At 44.4% G+C, this 22,214-nt stretch overlaps 2 protein-coding genes and 1 long non-coding RNA gene across 4 annotated transcripts; 2 read left to right on the plus strand and 1 right to left on the minus strand.

The window, feature by feature from the left end:
• The first annotated feature begins 1,377 nt into the window (after positions 1-1,377).
• Positions 1,378-17,353, plus strand: ccnd2b (cyclin D2, b). The gene is made up of 5 exons (XM_048267409.1): positions 1,378-3,700; positions 4,842-5,057; positions 8,624-8,783; positions 10,942-11,090; positions 13,767-17,353. Exons 1-5 carry the CDS (start codon positions 3,506-3,508, stop codon positions 13,941-13,943), a joined length of 897 nt encoding a protein of 298 aa, XP_048123366.1. The 5' UTR covers positions 1,378-3,505; the 3' UTR covers positions 13,944-17,353.
• Positions 16,558-19,698, minus strand: LOC125310221. Its single transcript, XR_007196269.1, has 2 exons — positions 19,603-19,698; positions 16,558-16,771 (listed from the first exon to the last, which is right to left on the minus strand). It is a non-coding gene; the product is annotated as an uncharacterized LOC125310221 (long non-coding RNA).
• On the plus strand, positions 18,659-21,765 carry tigarb (TP53 induced glycolysis regulatory phosphatase b). Of its 2 annotated transcripts, none has more exons than XM_048267410.1 (6): positions 18,659-18,777; positions 19,312-19,349; positions 19,706-19,827; positions 20,187-20,264; positions 20,418-20,528; positions 20,679-21,765. In XM_048267410.1, the coding sequence occupies exons 1-6, from the start codon at positions 18,746-18,748 to the stop codon at positions 21,126-21,128; spliced, it is 831 nt and encodes a 276-aa protein (XP_048123367.1). In that variant the 5' UTR covers positions 18,659-18,745; the 3' UTR covers positions 21,129-21,765. The 2 variants fall into 2 exon arrangements, with proteins under 2 accessions (XP_048123367.1, XP_048123368.1); XM_048267411.1 differs by having other exon boundaries at positions 20,700-21,765.
• Positions 21,766-22,214: the final 449 nt, after the last annotated feature.

A 22,214-nucleotide genomic window follows, 5' to 3' on the forward strand; every position in this document is an offset into this window, starting at 1 on the left:
TATGTGGACGCCACTGGAGTTCCCTTCACCACCTTTTACTCTGGCGCTTCCCCTCCACCCCCAGCCCCCATCCGTATACATATAACCCACTGAACCCTGCTGAGGTATTAACCAATTTGCTGCAAACATCAGGACTCTTTTAACGATTTAGTGCAAGTAATAAGGTTAATTCAATTATTGGAGGATTTTTTGAGAACTTTGATGGAACATGTGAGAACAGTTTCAGGAAATAATCACCAAGTCCTCAGCAAAGGTAACACAGAAAAGCACAGCATCTCAATCCACTCTCTGTCATCAGAAAACTGGCTGGCAAAGGACCTGGCCTTGTGTGACAGTGCAAAATGAACTATAGTGGGCTCGAATCTTGCCAGCCTACCTCAGTGCAGTGCAGTGCTTCTAGTGTGGAGAATCCAGTGTAACAAGTTTGGTGGTAATTAACATGCCCACGCGTGTATGCCCTGTTTTTTTTTTATTCCATTCCTTTTTTGGGGTGGGGTTGAGGGGGTGTCTATATGTCCGATGCTTTGGATGTTTGTGTTGTCACCGAAATTGCATTTAGAGCCCACATGTTCAAGGCAATCACATTAAAATTATTTTTGGGTGTTGGAAAGCTCCCAAGTCACATTTCATCAGGAAGCAAGATGGCCTCACAGAGAGCAACCAGTGATAAGTCCCTGCTTTGCATTTGACATGGTTGATAAGAGGCGAAAAGCTAATGAATGACACAGCATGTGTGTTTGTTGCCTGGCAGATTCCAGAATTCCCCACTGTGCACCACTCTGACAGTGAATAGGAAGTAAAGCCATTAGCTATACAGTTAATGTAACTTAACTCTGCAGGAATTCTGTAGAGCGCACAGCCCATACATTTCCTCCATATCTCTTCCTTCTGAACATATCCTTATTTGAAAGAATGTGAGTGTTGTTCTGTGTGTGTGTGTCTGTGTGTTTGTGTGTGTGCTTGTGAGTGAATTTTTTGCCCTGGAGTCCTTGGCCAGAGAGCCGACGGTAATCAGACAGCACGGAGAGATCACACTGCTATTCACACAGTACTGCATTCCAGTCATAGTGAGCACATCAGGCCCTGCAAATAAACCCAAACACAGTCACAAGCCACAGGCGGGTGAGCAGAGGCTCCTGAAATCTTAACTGACCTATCCTGACCAATCATTAACTAAGCCGACTTCCTCAAAGGGCCTCGCTTTCAGAATGGGAGTAATAGTGACCTTAAAAAAAAAATCTGTGAATGAATTAATGTAGGAAATTCTTCCTTCCACCTCACCCCTCCACACGCACACACACATACCCGCACACAGACTCTCTCTCTGTCTCTCTCTCTGTTTCTTCTGGTCAACTCTGCATTGGCGTCCTGCCTGGTTCGTATGTCCTCCTGTGGTCTGAGCGTCTGTGTCACTGCCTGTGCTTTCATGGGTTCAATGGGCTGGTATGCAGCAGGAATCTTTGGATCAAGGTGATTTCACGCTCCCACACATTTTCCCAGGCTGTTAAGCATTCCCTTTTACCTTTGTGCGACTTGGAGAAGGTGATAGCAGCTGACATGTGTTGTCATTAGACACACACACACACACACACAGAGACACACACTCCCATACACACATCGCGCACACACACACACACACACACCTTTTTTCTGAGGCATTGGATTATCTCTGCGATCACACACACACACACACCTTTTTTCTGAGGCATTGGATTATCTCTGCGATCTCAGGGTTTGACTTTAGATAGCATGGGTTTCACACCTTTGTTAGAGATCATTATTGACACTAGGAAGTTCATTTAAACTTCACATGCATAGCTGAGAGTGACTTTATGCTCAGAGGATGTGTGCTTTTCCCGATGTGGGGTTTGTAACATTTGAGCACGGAAGACAACATAACTCTCTGTCCTCAAAGCCTACATTACCCTGCGTGTTGTGATGTGATTGCAAAAAAATTATGAATGAAACTGCTTACCTTCCGCTCCGTGCACAATGTTAATTTCCTGAATGCTGCTGGATTTATAGATTTGATGATGATCAAATAATGCTGTTACACTCCTCAGAACGGCTACAGACAGTCCTGTAGCACAAAATGTTTGACACAGTTCTATACAATACACAGTTATGACAGAGTCCCAGATGTTAACAACTCAAACTATTACCGTTTATTACATTTGTATGTCTTGATAAACTCTTCACCTGTCAGAATAATCACTTGGAAGCAAATATACTATTCATTGTTACCATTTCCCCTCTTTTCTGGGTCTGGATTTGCCCCCCTGAGACAATCCTCCAGCCTCGCAGGGTTAGCTGTGCTTCTCCAGTTTCAGGGAGGCCCACTGGACTCATAGCACTTGGCTGAGAATTAAAACCCTGCATTGTTCTGTGCATGCATTGTTTTTCACTTTGATCTGAAAGGGGAGGTGGGACCAACAGTGGTGTCTGTGGCACACTTTTTTTGTTTTTGCATCTGTGAATGGGTGGTTTACGATAGTTTGTTTCATTTTGTATTAAAATTACCCTTGAATTATGCATTCACGATTTGATTAGATGCTGTTTTGTTATTGTCTACACTGATTGTGTATACTACTGAGAGAATGTCGAGGCCTGAGAGGAGAAATATAGCCTATAGGCACATGCCAACATTTTTGTGCGCCTTTATACTCACCAAGTAAATATTTCATTAAAGTAAGTATGATATTCAACCTCTGACAACTGAATGTTGTTAGTGTGAAAAAAGAACACATAAGTGGACCTAGCAGACGCAGCCAGTCACTTTCACACCTGCTTCTGACAGACTGTAAGCTAGCCTAAACTGTAGCCTATTTGGTGCTCATGACAAGACACGTGAAGCAGAGCGCATGAGCACGTGAGGTGGAAGTGAGCAAAATGGCTTTTCGGAAATTATTAAATGCTCACTGAGGGTTTGAGCTGCCCAAAAGATTTGCCTGACGAAAGTCAAACTTTTGTTAAAAGGATTGTACTCAGTGTTAAAATGTGGAACGTTACAAACTTGACCAAATAAAACGGGAAATGCTCAGCGAATATAAGTTTAACATTGTCATTTGGAATATTGTAGGCTACAGGAAGCGAGAGATGAACAAAGAGATGTAGTCTCATGCACATTCGGCTATTCCAATCCAGAGGTAAAGAGGGAGAGATAAAACTGTGGCCAGACAGAACAAGAAATGTCGTCAGCCATTGCCTACCAAGCGCGCAGCAGCAGAGAATCCACTTGCGTCATAGGCCTTTTGACTAGCCTACCCCATTTACATGCTTCAAATGTAATAAGAGAAAAGTGAGAGCGCGGTGGTAGGAAGAGAACGAGGGAGGGAGAGAGCGAGGAAAAAAGTTAGCATAGAGAGGCAAGACAGTACTGGCGACTGCTGCAGTCTCACTAATGTTTGCTATAAAAGTATTTTCCTCGAGTTTATTTCTCCCCTCCCTCATGTCATCATTATTTTGAAGATAAATTGTCTTCGCAAAGGAGAGACCTGAACACAACATGGAGCTCCTCTGCCTCGAGAAGGACACAGTCGTCAGAGCTCAGCAGGACCCAAACCTTTTCTTTGATGACAGAGTATTGCAAAGTCTGCTAACTATTGAAGACAGGTTTCTACCCCAGTGTCCATACTTTAAACACTTTCAGCAGGATATTAAGCCGTTTATGAGGCGGATGGTTGCCACTTGGATGCTGGAGGTTTGTGGGACTTTCCAAGACACATTTCTCGTGCTGTTCGTCTCTTGTCAGAGACGCTGCTGTCGTCAAAGTGTGATATTACATTGGCATTACCTGCTAGTCTAGGAGTATTTGTCGCCAATTCCTTTAAATGTAAGCTAGCATATGTGTAAAGTCTCTTCGTGAAACTTTAAAACCAAGGTGTGTCCCGTGAATTGCTTGGCTGGACATGTTGAGTAGCTTAGTCAGTAGGCTAAATATTGCAAGAACTCGACGTTTTGCATATAAATTGTACTAAAATGAAAAGGCCATTTGCAACTTGCTTAGCTATAATTAACACGGTTCGTTTGTATTGCATTCTTAGTGCAATATCGTGACAAAAGAAATGGACGCACAGAAGGAGACACAGTGTGGGGTTTTGGCGTACCGTATTGTCGAATAATTAATGTCATTAATTTTGTTGTTGTTAGTTGGACTTAAGGCCTTTCATTCATCAAGTTAAATGCTAATTTTGGCCATTACTGTAAGTTAGTAAAATTATTAGAAGGCGCAGAGTCCACGAAGTTCCTGTAGGGTGCTCGCCCACAATTAAGCTCTTAGCATTTTCAGAGATTTAAGTTCCATAACCGCTGTTGCATGCGCAATTTTACAATAAAAATGATCTAGTTCTGTTGTACAGACACTGGGTGTCATTTTCATACCAAATTTGTGCATTTCTCTCAATCTGAATAATTTTAAGCGATTTTTAAAGAGGAGTCGGCTATTGCAAACTGGTAACTCCTCGGCTATGACACGAAAGCGAAATCAATTTTCAAAGTTTATTCGGTTAAAACTGTTGTTTGCAATCTTCACAATTGTCGGGAATGATAAAGTACTCGTATGGCAACAATGTCAGATGAAAAAATAATCTCTACACAATTTATTTCTATTTTAAATTATTTTTTGAAAACGTGACGAACAAAGTAACGTCCTTGTGGGGGTGGTGTTTTTTGCGTGGGTGTCATGGACTTCCTACAAAGAGTAATGAATGAATGAATTTTATTGACGACATTAAGCACACTATAGTCTTTCATCAATTTATACTGATTATTTTACTTGTATACATTGCATTTTGGAGTTGCCAAAACTCTTTAATGCTCACATAACATTTCTCTCCCTACAGGTTTGTGAAGAAGAGAGCTGCGAGGAAGAAGTTTTCCCTTTGGCAATCAACTATTTGGATAGATATTTAGCAGTGGTTAAGACGAAAAAGGGCTGTTTGCAGCTTCTTGGAGCTGTATGCCTGTTTCTTGCATCGAAATTAAAAGAGTCTCGGCCATTAACTGCAGAAAAACTCTGCCTCTACACAGACAATTCAATCACATCACAAGAGCTCCTGGTAAGCATGCGTTTCTTCAATTTATAATTCAGACGTATCAATGAAATAATTACATTTATAGTTATTTTCCTTTCAAAACAGTCATTCAATTACCCCCTCACTTTGTGAAACATCATTGAACATCTGTGTTTCATTGGATGCCTGAGGCGGATTGGGGAAAAAATGTAGCCTGGAATGGAGTGTGCGCAAATTACTGCTGTGTTCTTTTCCGCCATCTAGTGGCAATTTCCTAACAGGCGCACTGAACTGTGGGAGAAAGATTCCGCTCAAAGCAAGGAGTTGAAATGAGTCAGCGCCTGTGATCTGGGCCTGCTCAACCCAAAACATTGTTTCTCTATAAGGTCATAGAACACTCATAATGAAACACACCAACGAGCACAAAATGAAAAAGAGCTTTTTAGTGGAAAAGTTAAAGTCTCTCACAGACTTTTTAAATACATTTAAACTGTGTTGCTAATGCTGCTATTACACATTCAGCTGTCAATGTAGCAAATGACAACATTTTGTTTTCCATAATGCGTTAGTCAGTAGCTCAAATGCATCCAGGTATGATGGCAACAGCCCCTGTCAGACAGCACCTCATCCACTCCACCTCAGCTCTTAGCTTAGTTCCCTTCTGTTTCTCATTGCCTTCTCTCTCTATCTCTCTCTCTCCCTCTCTCTCTCTATCTCTATCTCTCTCTCTCTCTCTCCCCTCTCTCTCTGCATCTCTATTGCTCCAGACCTCCTCTGGCTTTAGTTAGACCCTTGTGGCTTTCTTTCCCCTCGAGTGGGTGCCTTCAGTCAGTCATGCAGGCAGGGCAGGGTAAACTGCAGGGGGAATACCAGCTGCTGGAGACATCAGTCCCCTCACTGCAGCCAAGCGAAGTGTGCTGCTCACCCAGCATCTGATAAACATTTCCTCTCTTGCTGCTGCATGAATGACTAAATAAATAAATATGTTGTTTTTTCGTTGGTGGTATCTGAAGGGCCTGTGGAAGAGAAGGGGGCGGCAGGCATTCATTCATTCTGTGTACTGTGTACTGTGTTGCAAAATTGGCTTAACGTGACTCATTGAGGGTAGACAGTGGTTTGAGTTCCACATCCTCTTTGCACCCCCCCCACACCCCCCCTCCCTTTTTAGTCCTCCCTCCACTACCACTGTGCTGGCACTCTGGTCACCAGCTGCTTGGACTCTCCATGTTGCATTACAAGGCATTTTGTTGAGAGACAACATTTGACAGTAGAGAGCCGTACAGAAGTGGGGGCTACAGTGTGCAGTTGGCTTTTGCGAGGCTGTTCAGACGACCTGCTGCTTTTGGCACCAGCAGGGGAATTCAGTGGGGATTCCGCAGGGGTTGACTTCCTGACAGGGAGAGGGAGACCGAGTGACAAAAGAAAGAGGGAGAGAACGACACGCTGCTTTTGGCTCGTACACGCCCACGTTTTCGGGCTTGTGGTTACCGGTCACACTCGAGCAGAATAGTGGTGCCATGGACCGGGCTGTCCCCACCTAGTGAACAGCTCCTGGGGCTGTCCCTGTCCTTGTATAACTTTCGGTACAAGAATGGGGTCGACGTTAGCAGTAAAAGAACCAATACGCAACAGGGAGGGTGTGCATACAATATTAACGGGGGGCCTACACATGATTTTAAAAACAGTACCATTGCAGTTTTTATGGTAGGCTACTGTAGCTGTAGCTTTTGAAGGGGTATCCCTTTTCACTACATTTGTATTAGCTGCCTGATAGGTGAAGAGAACAAGAAAAGGAGAAACATCAACGCGATGCCTTGGTATGCTTTAACACCCCCGTTTCTATGAAACTGGAAACAATTGAACCAGGAGACTTTGTCACAAGACAAAACAGAACAGATGTCTCAAAGCCCATTAGATAACATTACTGTAGTTTAGCTTTGTATGGCAGTAACTGTATAGCCAAATATTTGTTTATAGTTAGACTAGGCTAGCTAACATTACGCTGAACTGACACAACGTAACTTAATGCTCTGAATTTGCGGCCAACATGAAATCTATAACTTTTTGATCCCCAAGTTGAAATTTCCAGGTCAACTACAAATAATTCCGCTACTATTTAATATCATCCGATAACTAATTCAATGTTGATTTATTGCTTAGCCTACTTACCACTTCAACACCATTGACTGTACCTAAAACTTCAACAAAGATGAGTTGCCATTGCTGCTGCTGTGCTGAAGAGATGTGGAGGACACATCAGGGCACGCCCAATGAAAATAAATTAAAGCAACACAACACAGACCCCGCGTCTCTCGCGTCAGTCACTGAAATGAACGTAACACAGAGCCCGCTTCTCTCGCGTCAGTCACTGACAGTAGAATAAATGCATCGGGAAAAACACAGACCTACGGCCGAATTAGGCTGGGATCACATTAGCCAGCGGCAAGCGGCAGGTTTCCAATTGTTCTCTATGGTTCGGCAGCGGAACGCTGGTGTAACGCTAGGGTTGAGCAATCTGAGCGTTGAACTTGGTTCAACTTTCAAAGCGCAATGCGAGCATATTCAATTGTCAGTTAAGGCAAACCGTTAGTGTTACCATAGGAACGAGATAGAACTTATTATGGTCTGAGCGTTGCGTTACGCTTGCCGCTGGCTAATGTGATCCCCGCCTTACAGTCGTGGCAATAACCTCATGTCACTCGTGTCATATTGCTTAATTATTAGTGTAACCTCATGTCACTCGTGTCATATTGCTTAATTATTAGTGTAACCTCATGTATGAAAACTAGTATTGCCAGGCAATACTACTTTGAAAACTAGTATTACAGTGGCAATACTGGTAACGGCAGCCATGGGCTCAGGGCGTGAAACTTTTGGTTGACATGTACAGCAGCGTAGAGGAGTGACAGTGTGAGAGAGAGAAAAAAAAAACAAGTGAGAAGGAAACTGGAGATCAGCTGAATTTGGTTTTGCTCTTCCTCTTCTTGGAAGGACCTCATGCAGTACTTACCGCAATCACCAAAATGGTGCAAACATTGCAGTATATGCTGCGAGATCGTGACAGGAAGCAAGCCGGAAGAGTGTTGCATGAAACCATCTGGTTGGCTGTGGTCTTTGCATGGGGTGTAACCTAGGTGGTGCCAGCCAATAAGTGCAGTTTGAATGACACGGGGGGCGGATCCAACAATGCAATTAAAAATGGAGGCCACAGCTGTATGCCTTTGATACTTATCATCCAACCGATTCCCAATGCAGGTTCAGATAAATAGAAAACAGTTGCACTCCATCTGTATGTACAGTAAATGCTGAAACTATCTTTTGAAATGATCTTTGCTGGCTTGTTTATTGGCAGACATGCATTAAACATGACCATGACTCTGGATCTTGACTTACAGCAGTTTAAAATGGCCAATGTGCCAGTTGTCTGGCTGCTTGTCCATTGTGTGTGTGCCCTCTCGCTTCTTAGTAGAGCTCAATGTATTTCTGTATGAATTACAACATTTGGCTCTGGGATGTAAACAGGTGGTGCTTTGGAATTGTAGTCACTTGACCTGAGTGTTTTTTTTCCCCCTGCCGTCTGTCTCTCCCCTAACCCCCCCCCCCCCCTGTAGGACTGGGAGCTGGTAGTGCTGGGGAAGTTGAAGTGGAACATGGCAGCTGTCACCCCACACGACTTTATCGAGCACATCTTACACAAGCTGCCCCTCCCCGAGGACAAGCTGTCGCTCATCCGGAAGCACGCACAAACCTTCATCGCTCTCTGCGCGACAGGTAGGACAGGAAATGTGCTTGACAGCTGCAAAAACCCTCTTGACTAAAGACGCTCTTTGTTTTAGGGTTTTGCAGAATCCACAACCCACCCACACCCTCCTCTCCCCAACCCTACCCCCACACTCCTCTCCTTTTGTTTTTTTTTGTTTTGTTTTTTTTCCTCCACTTCTCTCTCTCTCTCTCTCTAGCCCCTCTTTTCCCTTTGCTCCACTCTAAAGTTCCATCAGCTGCTGCGCGGCAGTTGTGCTCATTTTCCCATGGCATGACTCATGCGATTCCTCGATCCGCTGACCTTATTCAGCTGGAGCCACTGCATTCCCTCTGCATTCTCCAGTTGTGGGGCCAGACGCCTTTCAGGAAAGAGCCCTTATATGTATATTCGGCGCCTCAGAATAACCTTGCTTTTCAAGCTCAGAGGGGGTCAGTCTGCGTGAAGAAAGCTTTTGTTCACTATTTGCAAAAAAAAAATTGCCCCCCCTTTTCCTCTTTGTCATTGATTTGTAACAGAGTGCCTAAATTAAAGTATGGGGCCGTCTGTCATGAGAGACTGTATTGCTTCTGGCTGAAACGGAGGGGGAAGTTGGTTCAGTGTTTGAAGTGCAGCCTCCCCCTCCGCCGCACGGTGACGGCACGTGAAAGGGAGTCTTCCTCTCCTCTGGGCTGGTGACTCAGGTGCAGCTGCTGCCGCTGCTTGTTGACAGATGGGCTTCCAGGTTTGATTGGTTGGGCCTGGCAATGCCACGGCCTTTTCCTTCCTGTCCTCGCCTCTCTCTCCCTCTCTCTCTCCACATCTCCAAAATAAATGTGCGTTTGGCCTTGCAGAACGACGGAGAGCCTGTCCACCGCTTGCTCTCCCTTCACCCCCCTCCCACACACACACACACCCCCACCCTGCACCAATGCTTATGCCCTTCTCCCAAAATGCCCTCGTGCAGACAGCCGGAGACGACGGCCCCCCCTCGTGTGTGGGTTACACTGGGCCACGGATTCATCCCACCATTTCCAAACTGTCTTGGACACACTGCTGTGTGCCTCTCCGCACTAGCAGTGCGGTGCGGGCGCTATTTATGCCACTTTACGCTGCCTTTGCCTTTTTAGCATTTTTTTCCCTCCTCTGGGTGTGTTTCCGTGGTCTCCCTCTCTTCGTAAGCCGACAGTTATATCTGAGCTCAAAACAACCACATGAAAACGCAGCGCGTTGGCGGCTCTGGAGTAATCTAAATGTTTGGGGTTTTATTTGCACTTGAAAATGTTGTTCTCATGACACAAGAGCTCGTCCTGTGTGCAGCTGGCCTTGTCTAAAAAAAAAAGAGAGAGAGAGAAAGAGAGGGAAGGGAATGGGGCCCCGGTTACTCCCCGAGTGTTTATTCAAGGCTGTCTGTCGCATCCTTGTTTGTCCAAGAGCAGGAAGATAAAAAAAAAAAAAGCCCCTCAACAAAAGGCCAGGGACGGAACCTAAAGTCTGCAATGAAGCCCTCCCGCACGACGACTGAAAAGCTAGTTTCCTCCCACATCTGGCAGATTGTTGCTCAGGTCGTTTGAGCCATAATGGAGTACCAAGGGGAGCAGTTTCTGGAACTCATAGCCCGCCGAAGAGGAGGAGGTGGAGGAGGAGGAAGCTGGTTCCTATTCCTCCCCTGTTTCTCTAATCACAGTTGGGCCATGCTGAGGGAAATCATACAGCCTGAGAGGAAAAGAACGGGGGGGGGAGGAGGGGAGGAGGGGTGGGGAGAAGCGGCTCGCCAGTTAGCCTGAAACCTTAACCCATGTGAGAGTCAGGTTGAAAATCTTTAGTGTGTTTTTTAAGTCCAATGGACAACAGATGTGGCGTTGGAGGGGGAAGTAAAAAAAAAAAAAAAAGGGACCTTTTTTGGTTTGTAGCCGGTTCTTGTGTTTGGGTGTTTGCTGGTGGGTTTGTGGTCGCTCTGAAATAGGTTGGTCACATTCTTGCTCCGGTCTCTCGCCCAGTCATCTCCTCCCTCTTCTCCCCCCTCCCATGCTCTTCCTATCTTGTCCTCTACCATCTTTCCTCCTCTCCTGTCTTGTCTTGTCATCTTTCCTCGTACTCCTTTTAAATCCCTCCATCCCCCCTCTTCTTTTCTCTTCTCTTTTGCCCCATAATGTCCTCCTCACCTTTTTTTCTCCCTTTTCTCTCCAGATTTCAGCTTTGCTATGTACCCACCCTCCATGATCGCCACGGGCAGCGTGGGCGCTGCTGTCTGTGGCCTCCAGCTGGACCGGACCGACCGGATGCTGCACGGCGACAACCTGTCCGAGTTGCTGGCCAAGATCACTAACACGGAGGTGGTGAGTAACCCCCCTCGACGCCTCCCTCGTGTATTCTTACACAAAGAACAACACAGACACACCGCAACGAGATGTGCGCCCACTCTGGTGCAATTAGGTTGGTTTAGATGGCTGTGGCATGGTGGCATTTCTGAGCTGCATCAAGGCAGAGGCTCTGCATTACAGTCTGGGACGACATTGTCCATCAGCAAGGAAGTCGCTGTGTTCTGGAAACACTTCAGCTCTGTTGCCATAGTGGTGTAGACGGTATTGGGGTCTTTGGTGCAGATTGAAAAAAAGATGTACATGGTCTGGCTGTTATGAAGACAAAGACTCAATCAAGCTGTCTGCAGACAACTGTAGTCTGCTGACACTAGTGAAGTAGATTAACAAGATGTTGGCATCAACTCTCATGAGGCGTCTCTTGAGGATTTTATTGGAAACTAAGTGAACGCCGTGATTCAAAAAGGCAACCCCTCCCCTAGCTCTTTACCTCCTTCTTTTTCTGGGACTGTGTGTTTGAGGGGGGCGGGGGGGCAGGCAGAGTTGGGGGAGTATTTGGAGAAGCTTCCAGAAAACAGTTCCATGCGACTCCAGTAGTTGCACATTGAAACTATTTCAGTTCCATGAAAAGAGAGCCTGTGGGTTCTGGCGAGGGATCCAGACTGCTGCTATAAAGAGGCGCGGCGAGGGAACGTCTTCTCAGAAGCCGGGGCCCGCATTCTTGTGGCGGGACGCAAGACGTCCCCCTTGCATGCGTCCCCGCCATGGCTCACATCTCCACGGCGATCGTGTTTTGAATGCCTAATGCGGGACGTCCCGCTTTGGGAAGAAGGCACAAGACATTTAACACCTCCTTCAATCTCAACCACTCCTCTCTCTGACACCTACATGAACACACCACCTTCACTCAGACATACAGTAACCTCCCTTCCCAGGTTTTCAGTTGTGTTTTTTTTTTATTATTATTCAAGGCCCCCCGTTAAACTTGGGCTTTACACAAACAGCAGGGCTGAACTGGAGACGGAGATGGGCTTATCTTCTCAGGGCTTTTGCTTCCGTCGCTGGTGAACAGGGGTCAGTCTGCCCAGCGGCGGCAAGTCTGAAGGGGTTTCAGGTTGCAAGCGCTTCAACTTTTCCTCCCCTCACAATGCCCCCCCCCCCATTCCCCGTCTCTTGTTTTACCACCACCATCATCCCCCCTACCCCGATCAACCCCCCCCTCCCCTTCAACCATCGCCCAAGAAAAAGGGAACAACCTGCTCCCAATGGTGCCTTAGTTATGGTGTCGTCATGGCAACGCCAGCCATGGGCAGCCGTCACAACAGGCGCCCCAACTGCGGCCCATCGGGTTTTAATTAGCCGTACGTCTGAGCGGAATGTTGGCCTCTCAGAAAGTGGTGTGTGTGTGTGTGTGTGTGTGTTCGTGCATTCTTCAGGGCCCCCATGGCTCTCTCCGGCAGACCTCCCACACGCTCCCAGCAGCGTCTGTCTCTCCAGACCTCAGAGAAAGCGAGAGAGAGGAAGAAAGGAAAGGAAAGAGAGGAGAGAAAACTGATCCCGAGTGAGTGAGTTAGGCGGCAGCAGCAGCAGAGAGAGAGAGAGAGAGAGAGAGAGGAGGGGTGGGGGGACAAAGACAGACGGAGTGGAGAGACATGATGAGGGTGGGGGACTGGGGGAAGTGCCAACTGATCCGAAGACCAAAGAGAATATCAGAGTAAAGAGAGAGAATTGATCCAAAGCGTGTGGGCTTTCGGGGGCCTGCAGTGGGCTAACGTAGCCAGCAGGGGCCCTCGTAACACTAATATCACATTTACAGGCTGCTGAGATCATAGTGCCTTGATCGTGGGAAACTTTTCTCGCAGAGGGGAGTAAATTGTGCAATCGCAGGGACTATAGTGATTTGTCTGCTCTTATCATCACAGCAGATCTTGTTCTGAAGAAGAGTGAAGCTTCTATCTGTCCTAGTTGTCCTTCAAAGGCCTTCTATGCAACATTTTCAATTTAATAACACAGTTTAGAAATCATTGTGATTAAATGACCTGTTGAGGCGAGAATGGCAGCTTTCCCTGCTCCCCCTACTGTCTCCTAATGGAAAATCAGCCTTGCAAGATCTGCACTAGCGTCCCGGTAGTGTCTGAATCAGGAAGTCCTGTAAGGAGCGAGAAACACAAAATGCTTAAAATTCTCTGGACATACACATGTTCCCTCTTAAGCACCGGTTAGCCATGCTGGCTATCTACAAAAGATGGCTTCATTTTTTAGATGTTCATCATGTCAGGGCCAGCGAAAAGACCAAAGAGACGGTTGTGAAATAAGCACCCCAAAGCTGTAGGGGGAGCTCCGTAGAGAAGAATGTGACAACAAAAGTGAGAAATCGGCAAAGAAATGATTGGAGTTACAGAACTGTATCTACATTGGAAGGTTATAAATAAATTATATGTATTTGTTTGCATTAGTACAGTATGTGTCTTGGGTGTATTTTATTTAATTAAATGTTCTCTCTCTCTCTCTCTCACTCACTCACTCACTCACTCACTCACTCACTCACTCACTCACTCACTCACTCACTCACTCACTCACTCACTCACTCACTCACTCACTCACTCACTCACTCACTCACTCACTCACTCACTCACTCACTCACTCACTCACTCACTCACTCACTCACTCACTCACTCACTCACTCCCTCTTAGGACTGTCTGAAGTCCTGTCAGGAGCAGATTGAGCAGCTGTTGCGGAGCAGCCTGCGGGAGAGCCAGGAGAGGCAGCAGCGTCAGCAGCAGGAGGCCCTTAACCGGGCAGCCAGCAAAGGTGTGGACCCCCAGAGTCAGTCCAGCACCCCCACAGACGTCCGCGACATCAACCTCTGAGCCCCCCCTCCAGTTCTCTTCCCATCCAGCATTGCAATCCAGCAGCTGGAGTGTTTTCTCCTAATGAAAGAGAATAGTTTTAATTTAGGTTATTTTATTTTATTTTATTTTTTTAAAAACCCGCATAATAAGCCTGTGACTCACAATAGCAGTGCAAGTAATCAGAATTTTGGATAAGACATCAATTTCACATATATACTTCTATATATATTTTTGAATGAAATCTGAAGACTTGATTGCACCTCAGGTGAACAGACAGGAAAGCTACCGACGGCATACTTGAAATTACATGGAAACTGTATGAAAAGAGTCAAATATGAAATATGTATAGCGACAAAAGAAAATGGGGGCAAACATTGGTGGGGTGTCCAATGGGAATAGATTTTATTTTATTTCCATAATGTATTGTGAAAACAAATGTGTTATGATTATGATTGATTATTATTACTATTAGAATTATTATTGCTAATATTAGAATTATTATCATTTAATATTATTATTATTATTATTATTATTATTATTATTATTATTAGCGCTAACATATATTCTGAAGTAATGTGATGCATGCATTCAGCTATGCAAATGCCTTGGAGCAGCATTTATGAGCAGGCGTATACAGCAACGAGGGCTCACCCAGCTGCAGAGCTGACTCTTATTTAAGCTGTTTAGTGCTGGACAGGGGAGGGCTGGGCCCTCTCAGATAAGAGAGGGATAGAGAGCAAGTGTGAAAGAAAGAGGAGTGGGAGGCTAACTGGTGGAAAGGAACGAGATGGTGTGAGAAATGAGTAGTGGAGGAAGGTGGATAGGTGACTAAACAGCCCTTACGTTAGGATTGAAACAATCAATCTATTTGTTTTATATATATACGATTGATTGAATTTGAGTTATTTTTTATGTTTTTTTTTTCTCTTTCTCTGTGTAATCATATTGTAGTGCCTGTGATGGGTGTGCTACTCACAGGGGATATATGCAATTCGTACAGCTCTGTTAATGTTTAGCGTACGCCCAGTGATGTTGTGCTATTGAAATGAAGGCCTATGCTAGGTTGGACGAGGGAATGGGCAGGTGACTACACAGGCTCAAGAGTGGGATAGAGGATTGTGGCTTTGATTGTGGCTTTGTTCTGGACATCAGAACACTGAACTTGAAGATGATTGACAGGGTGTGAGCATGTAAGCATTTAAGGACTGAGAACGACTTCTTTTTCTTTTTTTCTTTTTTTTTTGAGGAGGAAGTAGGGTTCATTTCCAGTCCTTGTTAGTTATATGAGGATTATTCATTGTGTTTCATGAACGCAGATGAATCAGAAGAACAGTAACCGATAGCTGTGCGCTAGCTCCTGCATAGTTTGGCTGCTGTTTTTTTTTTTTTTTTAAGTTTCTGTTTGTGGCAGTGATTACGAGGGAACCATAATAAGTGTGCTGGATCATTTATTCCCTAGTTTTCTTCATGTTTGCAGTTGATCCTTCAGTCACAGGCCAAATGCGGAAAATGTATCAACACAAATGCACTTTTAAAGAAAAAAAAAAAAAAAAAAACAACACATTCCCTAAGGGGCCAAGGAATAGTTTGAATTTTAAAAAGGTTTTGGAGGGGTGTTTGTTTTTTTATATTTTCATTATTCTTTCTTTCTTTTAAATTATGCTCTTTTTCTGGGCTGGTATCCCACCTAAGGCATTCCCAGGCAGAGTAGAGTGCGGGTAAACCACAGCATAGGTATTCAAATTTCTAGACCAAAATCAATTTTAGAACAAGCTTTCCTTGCGATGTATGTCTGTGTTGCGCATTGTTCATTGTTAAAAGTGTTCATTGACTTGAATGTTAGTTTTGCCTGCTTCTCAGCAGATTTGACCAATTTAAGGCTGACTTGTTGGCCACTTTCCCGCCTATTTCTTCTTTTTTCCTCTGTGAAATTGAGGCTTTGTCTACCATAAAAAAAATCCCTTTATTTGAACAATGTGGTTCAGTGGTGGCATGCACTGCCTTACCTTTTCTATGTGCGCTATGTAATCTTAAGTAATACAAGGAAGGAAAATCAAAATACAGCTAGCTGCCATTGCTTTAAAAGAACCAAGCGCGTGGACATGCTTTTGTGTCGTCTTCACACTGCCAGCTCAGGTTGTGTCTTCCATACAAAAGGGGCATGCTTATGTTTTTTTTTGTGTATGTTTGTGTGTGTATGTGGGTGTGTAAGTGTGTGTGTGTGTATTTCTTCTGGACATGTCGGTGTGTGTTAGCATGCTCGTGCAGTTGAGTTCCATGATCAGTTGACCACATGATCAGCTGTAGTGTCTTTACTTTGCTTTGCTAAAGACCAAAGGCTATGAGTGAAAAGTCTCTTGCTCTTCCTTTCTCTTTTGTATTACTCTGTATTGATACTCTGTATTTTGTATTTAATTTTCCTCCCTACGCTGCTAAAACTGAAAAGCTATTCTTTGTCCAATAACACACACATACACTCACACAGACACCAACACGCACTCACACATATACACCGGCATTTAACTTAACACAGGTAGACCTAAATATGTCCACATACTCAGACACATAACATTTCCTACCTGTAATATTTCACTTTTATGTGTGCTGCTATTTTATACATATATGTATATAGTTTTTTTGTTTGTTTCTTTAGCTTTTATTGGTTGCTGTCAGTGGAAGCAGAGAAGGTTTTAAGGGTGCGGAGCAGACCTTGACTGGAAGTGCTTTGCTCACGTGGCTTATTGGAAGGAGGCATGTTTCTTTTCTGCTCCTGCTGTCCCCTGCCGTCTTTGTCCTTCTTCCCTTCGGTCCTCACTGTGTCCAAGCGAGTGTTCCAGACACCACCGCTGGTCACATGGACATGAGAAAAAAAAAGACAAAACAAACAAAAAAAAACAACAAAAAAAACAATGTTAGACAGAAGCTTAGAATGCTTAGAAAGCTCTCTGTCGCCGCCATACCTCACAAATCTCAGTTGTTTGTTTCATTTTTTTTTTATTATTTTGCTGAGAGCAGGGACTGTTGGGAAACCTCCATTTCCCAGGTAATTGTTCTATGTTAGAGAGCAATAGTCACTCACATGTCATGCTTCTAATCAGGTTTGCATCAAGAATCAGTGTGGGTAGAGGGACCAGCACTGTCACCCCCCCTACTTCAACGAACCTGTACTGGCGGCAGAGGCTTGCTAGTCCTGTCTATACTTTACCAGGTGCTAAGTGCGAGTCTGGGGCAACGGAAATCATAATTATTATATATATTATATTTTTTTATTTTGGATTTTTTTTCCTTCGTAATTGGTTTCAGAGAACAGTGTTGGTTTCACCCTGATCCCCCTCACCCCACCCCACCCCACCACCACTGTAAACATCATGTACCTCAATAGTGTATGTTCTCTGTTCAATAAAATTTTTCCAAAAATCCAAATTTTACCTGTGTAGTTGTGCGTGGTCTGTACATGCAATTGGATTCAACATGCTTTAGCATTCTGGACTGGACTGGACTCTTGGTAGAAGTCTCTTCAATCCAAGTTTTATTGAGAATAGCTTATTAGAGGAATGGGAGAACACATTTGTTAAAATAGCAGACATTGTGTAAACTGTTGTAGGCCCAGATGATCCACTACCTGTAAGTTAGTTTTCACTTTTTGAACACAATGGTTTCATTTGTATGTGCTCTCTAATTGTTGCTGAGAAGCACTGAAATGACTACATGAAATAATATGAAGGATGTATTAACAATATGGTAATGACAAATCCATTGATAAAGAAATAATACTAATAAAATCTGTCACTGCATAATGTACCCAACCCTAGAGAAGCCTTAAGCTGCTATCACCATCTAACACTCTTGTCTTGCCAACATCAACAGCATTACAGCATATCTGAGCACTATGCTGTAAAAGCTGTTCTTATGACAGCCTGTGGGAACAGCAGGTGTTTTTTTTTTTTTTTTTATCTTACTTTCTATTGGCTGGGTACCTTCAAAATGGATTTTTACATGGTTTTCAAGTGATGGATAGATAGATACAGTAGATAGATAGATAGATAGATACTTTATTGATCCCTTAGAGGAAATTAAAGCGATGAGGCAAATTATGTGGTTACTATACTCCTGTGGTTACCGCCTTTCTTTATTTTTTGATCTCGCCTAGATTGGCCCATCATACAGTCACACAAGAATGTATGAGCTTTACGGTAGGATACCTATGTCCCTTGTCCTTTGTTTATTTGTGTAATACCACAGATTTGTAGATTTTACTGATTCAAATGCAAGGGGAGGTTGTCACTCTCTTTCCTTCATTTCCAATGGTGAGCATCTAGAGTGAATTGTGATTTGGTCCATTTGCTTATTACTGAAGGTGTGGCTGGTATTGGTGGAAGTTAGCTGTTGTTTTTGTAGAGAGAAATTGTTAAGAGCAGATTAAGACATGACATCAGGAAGCTTAATGGATGGGCCCATGGAAGTTTAAGGATGGGCCCATGGCGCCGACATCAACCTTGTAAAAATGGGAGGATTTGAAGGAAAGGACACTAACAGAAAGGGGGGATTATATGGCTTATCACATGGGATGGCACTAGCAGGGAGACTGCCTTATTTCAAGGACCCTTTCCTTGGCCCAATGCTGGCCTCTTCTGGTAAAAGTTATAATAGTATTACGTCCCAAGCTCACCACAGGAGGGCAGCCTTTTGCCATTTATCTGGTAGCCTACTCGAGTCGCCCATAGACAGTAAAAGGAGTCACCAAGTGACGTCAAGACGCCGCAGCGGCTCATAAACCAGGAAGCGTTTGTTTAGATATCTTTCACACAGTAAACCACGTTATGCTGACATTCGCTGTAACATTCGTTCGACAGTAAGTGCCCACGTCCCCCATAATAATATGCATGTCAATGGTATTTGTAAGTAGTATAATTAAGTATCAACTAATGTAGCCTTATATTAGTGTGGATTTGTTCTCAAACAATATCTATTATAGACTACATGGAAGAAGAGGGCACAATAACCTGACAGCGTTTCCCATATCAGTTGCTCTTCGTTCATATGATATATACCCATATGAATGTGTCATACATTACGGATGTTAAATTGTGGCTTTGTTAATGGCGGATATCATTCAGATGACCTGTTCTCAATCAAGGGCATTTTGCTTATTCTGAGCCTGAGGCACCGACGCCTGCCAAAAACTTTCAGAACTATTCAACGTTTTGCATATGCACTGCATGCGAAACACTTGCGTCACACCAACGTAGGACACAATTGAACCTGAAGCAATATCGGTATGGCGTAGTGGAACCTTGGTATATATTGGTTTAGCGTTGTGAACATTCAGACACGTTGTGCCTAACATCTCATAGACCATGTATACAACCCTTTTGTCTTTCTGTAGTGGTGAGACACAGTACAATAAGGACAAGCTGTTGCAAGGTACAGTAGTAGCCTAATCTTTCTAAACTGCATGACTGTTGATTGCATCACTGATTGTGTCTCTCTGTCCTCATATCAGAGATATCATGAGCTGATATTTTTATTGTATTGAATAAACCCAACCTTTAGGTGCAGGTGCAGCTTAACTACTATAGAAGCTATAGTGACATTGTATAATGAGGAACCAGATATTTGTATTGAAAACATCTAAAGTGGCACAATGTTGCACCAATAACAATTGTACAGTACATACCTTCCCACTTGAATCAAATCCTTGACTGACCGCTGTGGTGTGCTGGTCTCATTGAAGGAACATGGTTGAAGCCTCTCATCAGGTCTGGTCCTTATCATTACAGGACAGGGGATCGACACACCGCTCTCAGAGGTGGGCCTTCAACAAGCGGAGGAGGCGGGACAGTACCTCAGAGAGCTGCGCTTCACTAAGGCTTTCTCCAGCAACCTGCAGCGAGCCCAGCAGGTCAGTGTGGGCCACCACACAGCCCAGCGACCTTTCACCCACAATGTTAGAGTAGTAGGCCCAAAGTGATCAACACAATAGACTCGTCAGTTATTTAACCTAATACATGCAGGTTTAAAGCTCCCAGTGTACAAAATGTGTTAATTATCAACTTTGAGTATCATGTATTCAGTATTTTACATCTACTACACCCAATTCAAGACAACTCCAATTACGTTATTTCCCTTTTGGGGCCTTCTGTTTAATTATGCCTCTCTCTTTGAAGACATATTTGTGTCATATTGTAAATTATGTGTTTTTGGTTTCACTTTGGTTTTGGTTCGTTCAACATGATTTTGTCTGTCTATTTATCTCTTCAGACAGCTGAAATCATTTTGAGGAATAACATTCATTCCCCTGGCATAGGGCTGATCTCCGATGCCTTACTTCGCGAAAGGGTGAGTTGGTCTCGTGCCAATGGCTTTGCTTCAAACTAGCTTAGACTTGGCACTTCTGTTTTGTTTTCATTAACACATTGCTCCTTTACTGTGCATGTGTGTGTGTGTGTGCATGAATTGAGTGTGTCCACTGTTGTGAACTTGCTACCGCAGGGTTTCGGTATCGCAGAGGGACAACCAAAGGATGCCCTGAAGAACATGGCCAATGCAGCTGGCCAGTCCTGCCGAGATTTCACACCTCCAGGTGGAGAGACCTTAGATCAGGTGGGTTGGGGTTCTCAGTGAGATGTGGTGTCCTCTGATATAAACCCTTGGTCTCATCAGTGCCCCCTTGTGGATGTCAGACACATACATTAGTTTTGTATCTGAATCTGAATCGCACAGAGTTCATTCATGCACAGTCACACTCTATAGTGTGTATATAACTCTACCCAGGTCCGAACAAGGTTCAGGAAGTTCCTCGCGGGTCTGTTCCAGAGCATGATGTCCGATCATGGCTACCCAGACCAAAGCACCTTGGCTGACGAGCCAGATGCGGGAGAGTCCTCAGCCGCGGTCGGCTGCGACGGTCCATTCATCAGCCTTCCGGACGACGGTCTCGCTGGCGTGCCCCTTCACGTGTTGGTGGTCAGCCATGGCGCCTACATCCGCGTGGCAGTGCGCCACCTTGTGGAGGAGCTGGAGAGTGCGCTGCCCTCTGGCCTCAAGGCCTCGCAGGTCTTCTCGGCCTGTCCCAACACGGGCATGTGCCGCTTCGTGGTGACGCTGCGGAGCGGTGAGACCGGCTCGGCACTCTCAGTCCTCCGCTGCATCTTCATCAACCGCAAAGACCACCTGAGTGCCAGCAAAGAGACCGGAGAGTAGCACAGGTATGCATGGAGGAGAAGGGACAGTGGGTGGGCAGGATGAGCTGGGTGATGGATGGATGGGTGGGTGGGTGGTGGGAGGGCAGAGTGCTGTTCCAAAATGGCCGAAATTCAGAGATTTTAGTTTCTGCTCACTCCTCTTGTTTATGGCTCATAGTATATGGGACAATGGGGCCAGAACTCTACCCAGGGGGATAAACATTTCTGACATGAAATGCTATGTTATGTGTTTACTTTTACAGGGTATATCTGTATAGTAATGATGATTATTACTCCTATTATTGTAATTATGGTTGTTGTTGATTTTATTCTGTCACTCCCAAAGTATTTACACTTGAAACTTGAAACACTGTACTGTACACACCGACAGTCATGCTGACAAAAACGTATCTATTCCAAAACTGAAGCAGGCAAATACACTGACCATGTCCTTTAGCCTACTTCATGACGTAACCATCACAGGTCTTTTCAGAGGAAGGGGTTGTGTGTGTCAGTGATGTAGTACAGTGCAATCTTCAGAGACCTCTAAAGGGGTAAGAAGCACAGCACAATTTCTCTGTGACACTGACCTTTGGTATGTCAGTCATAATCGTTTGTCTATTACCAAATAAATAAGATGTACCTGTCAACAAGTAGTCACTGAAAAAGGAAATCTTGTCAATTTTGCTGCATGCGTTTCAAATAATGTACCTCAGCTCACCTTGTGTGTAAGAATGTACCAATGGAACAGTCTCTTGAAGTGTCCCTTGGCTCATTATTAACTACCTTCACAGATATAAACAATCTCTTATGCTCTCTGAGAAGAAACAATATATATTTCCGTGAATCACAAAATCTGTCTTTGTTTATGTTCTACCTTGAGAGTAGTTTCTCTGACATCCACATGAGAGCGAGAAGTGACAAGTTAAGTCATCCATTAATCTTAAACTGAATTGGTGAACATCCCAATGGCGTCACCTGTGAGAAAGATTAACTATATTTCTCTAATGAGGATTGCACATTGACAAATCTTTTTTTAGATTATGAGTTTTGAAGCATAACCTTTGTTATGGTTCCGCTCGTGAGCAAATACTGAGTCATTTCA

The sequence above is a fragment of the Alosa alosa genome, chromosome 17 (assembly GCF_017589495.1).
Source record: "Alosa alosa isolate M-15738 ecotype Scorff River chromosome 17, AALO_Geno_1.1, whole genome shotgun sequence".
Taxonomy (NCBI): Eukaryota; Metazoa; Chordata; class Actinopteri; order Clupeiformes; family Clupeidae; genus Alosa; species Alosa alosa.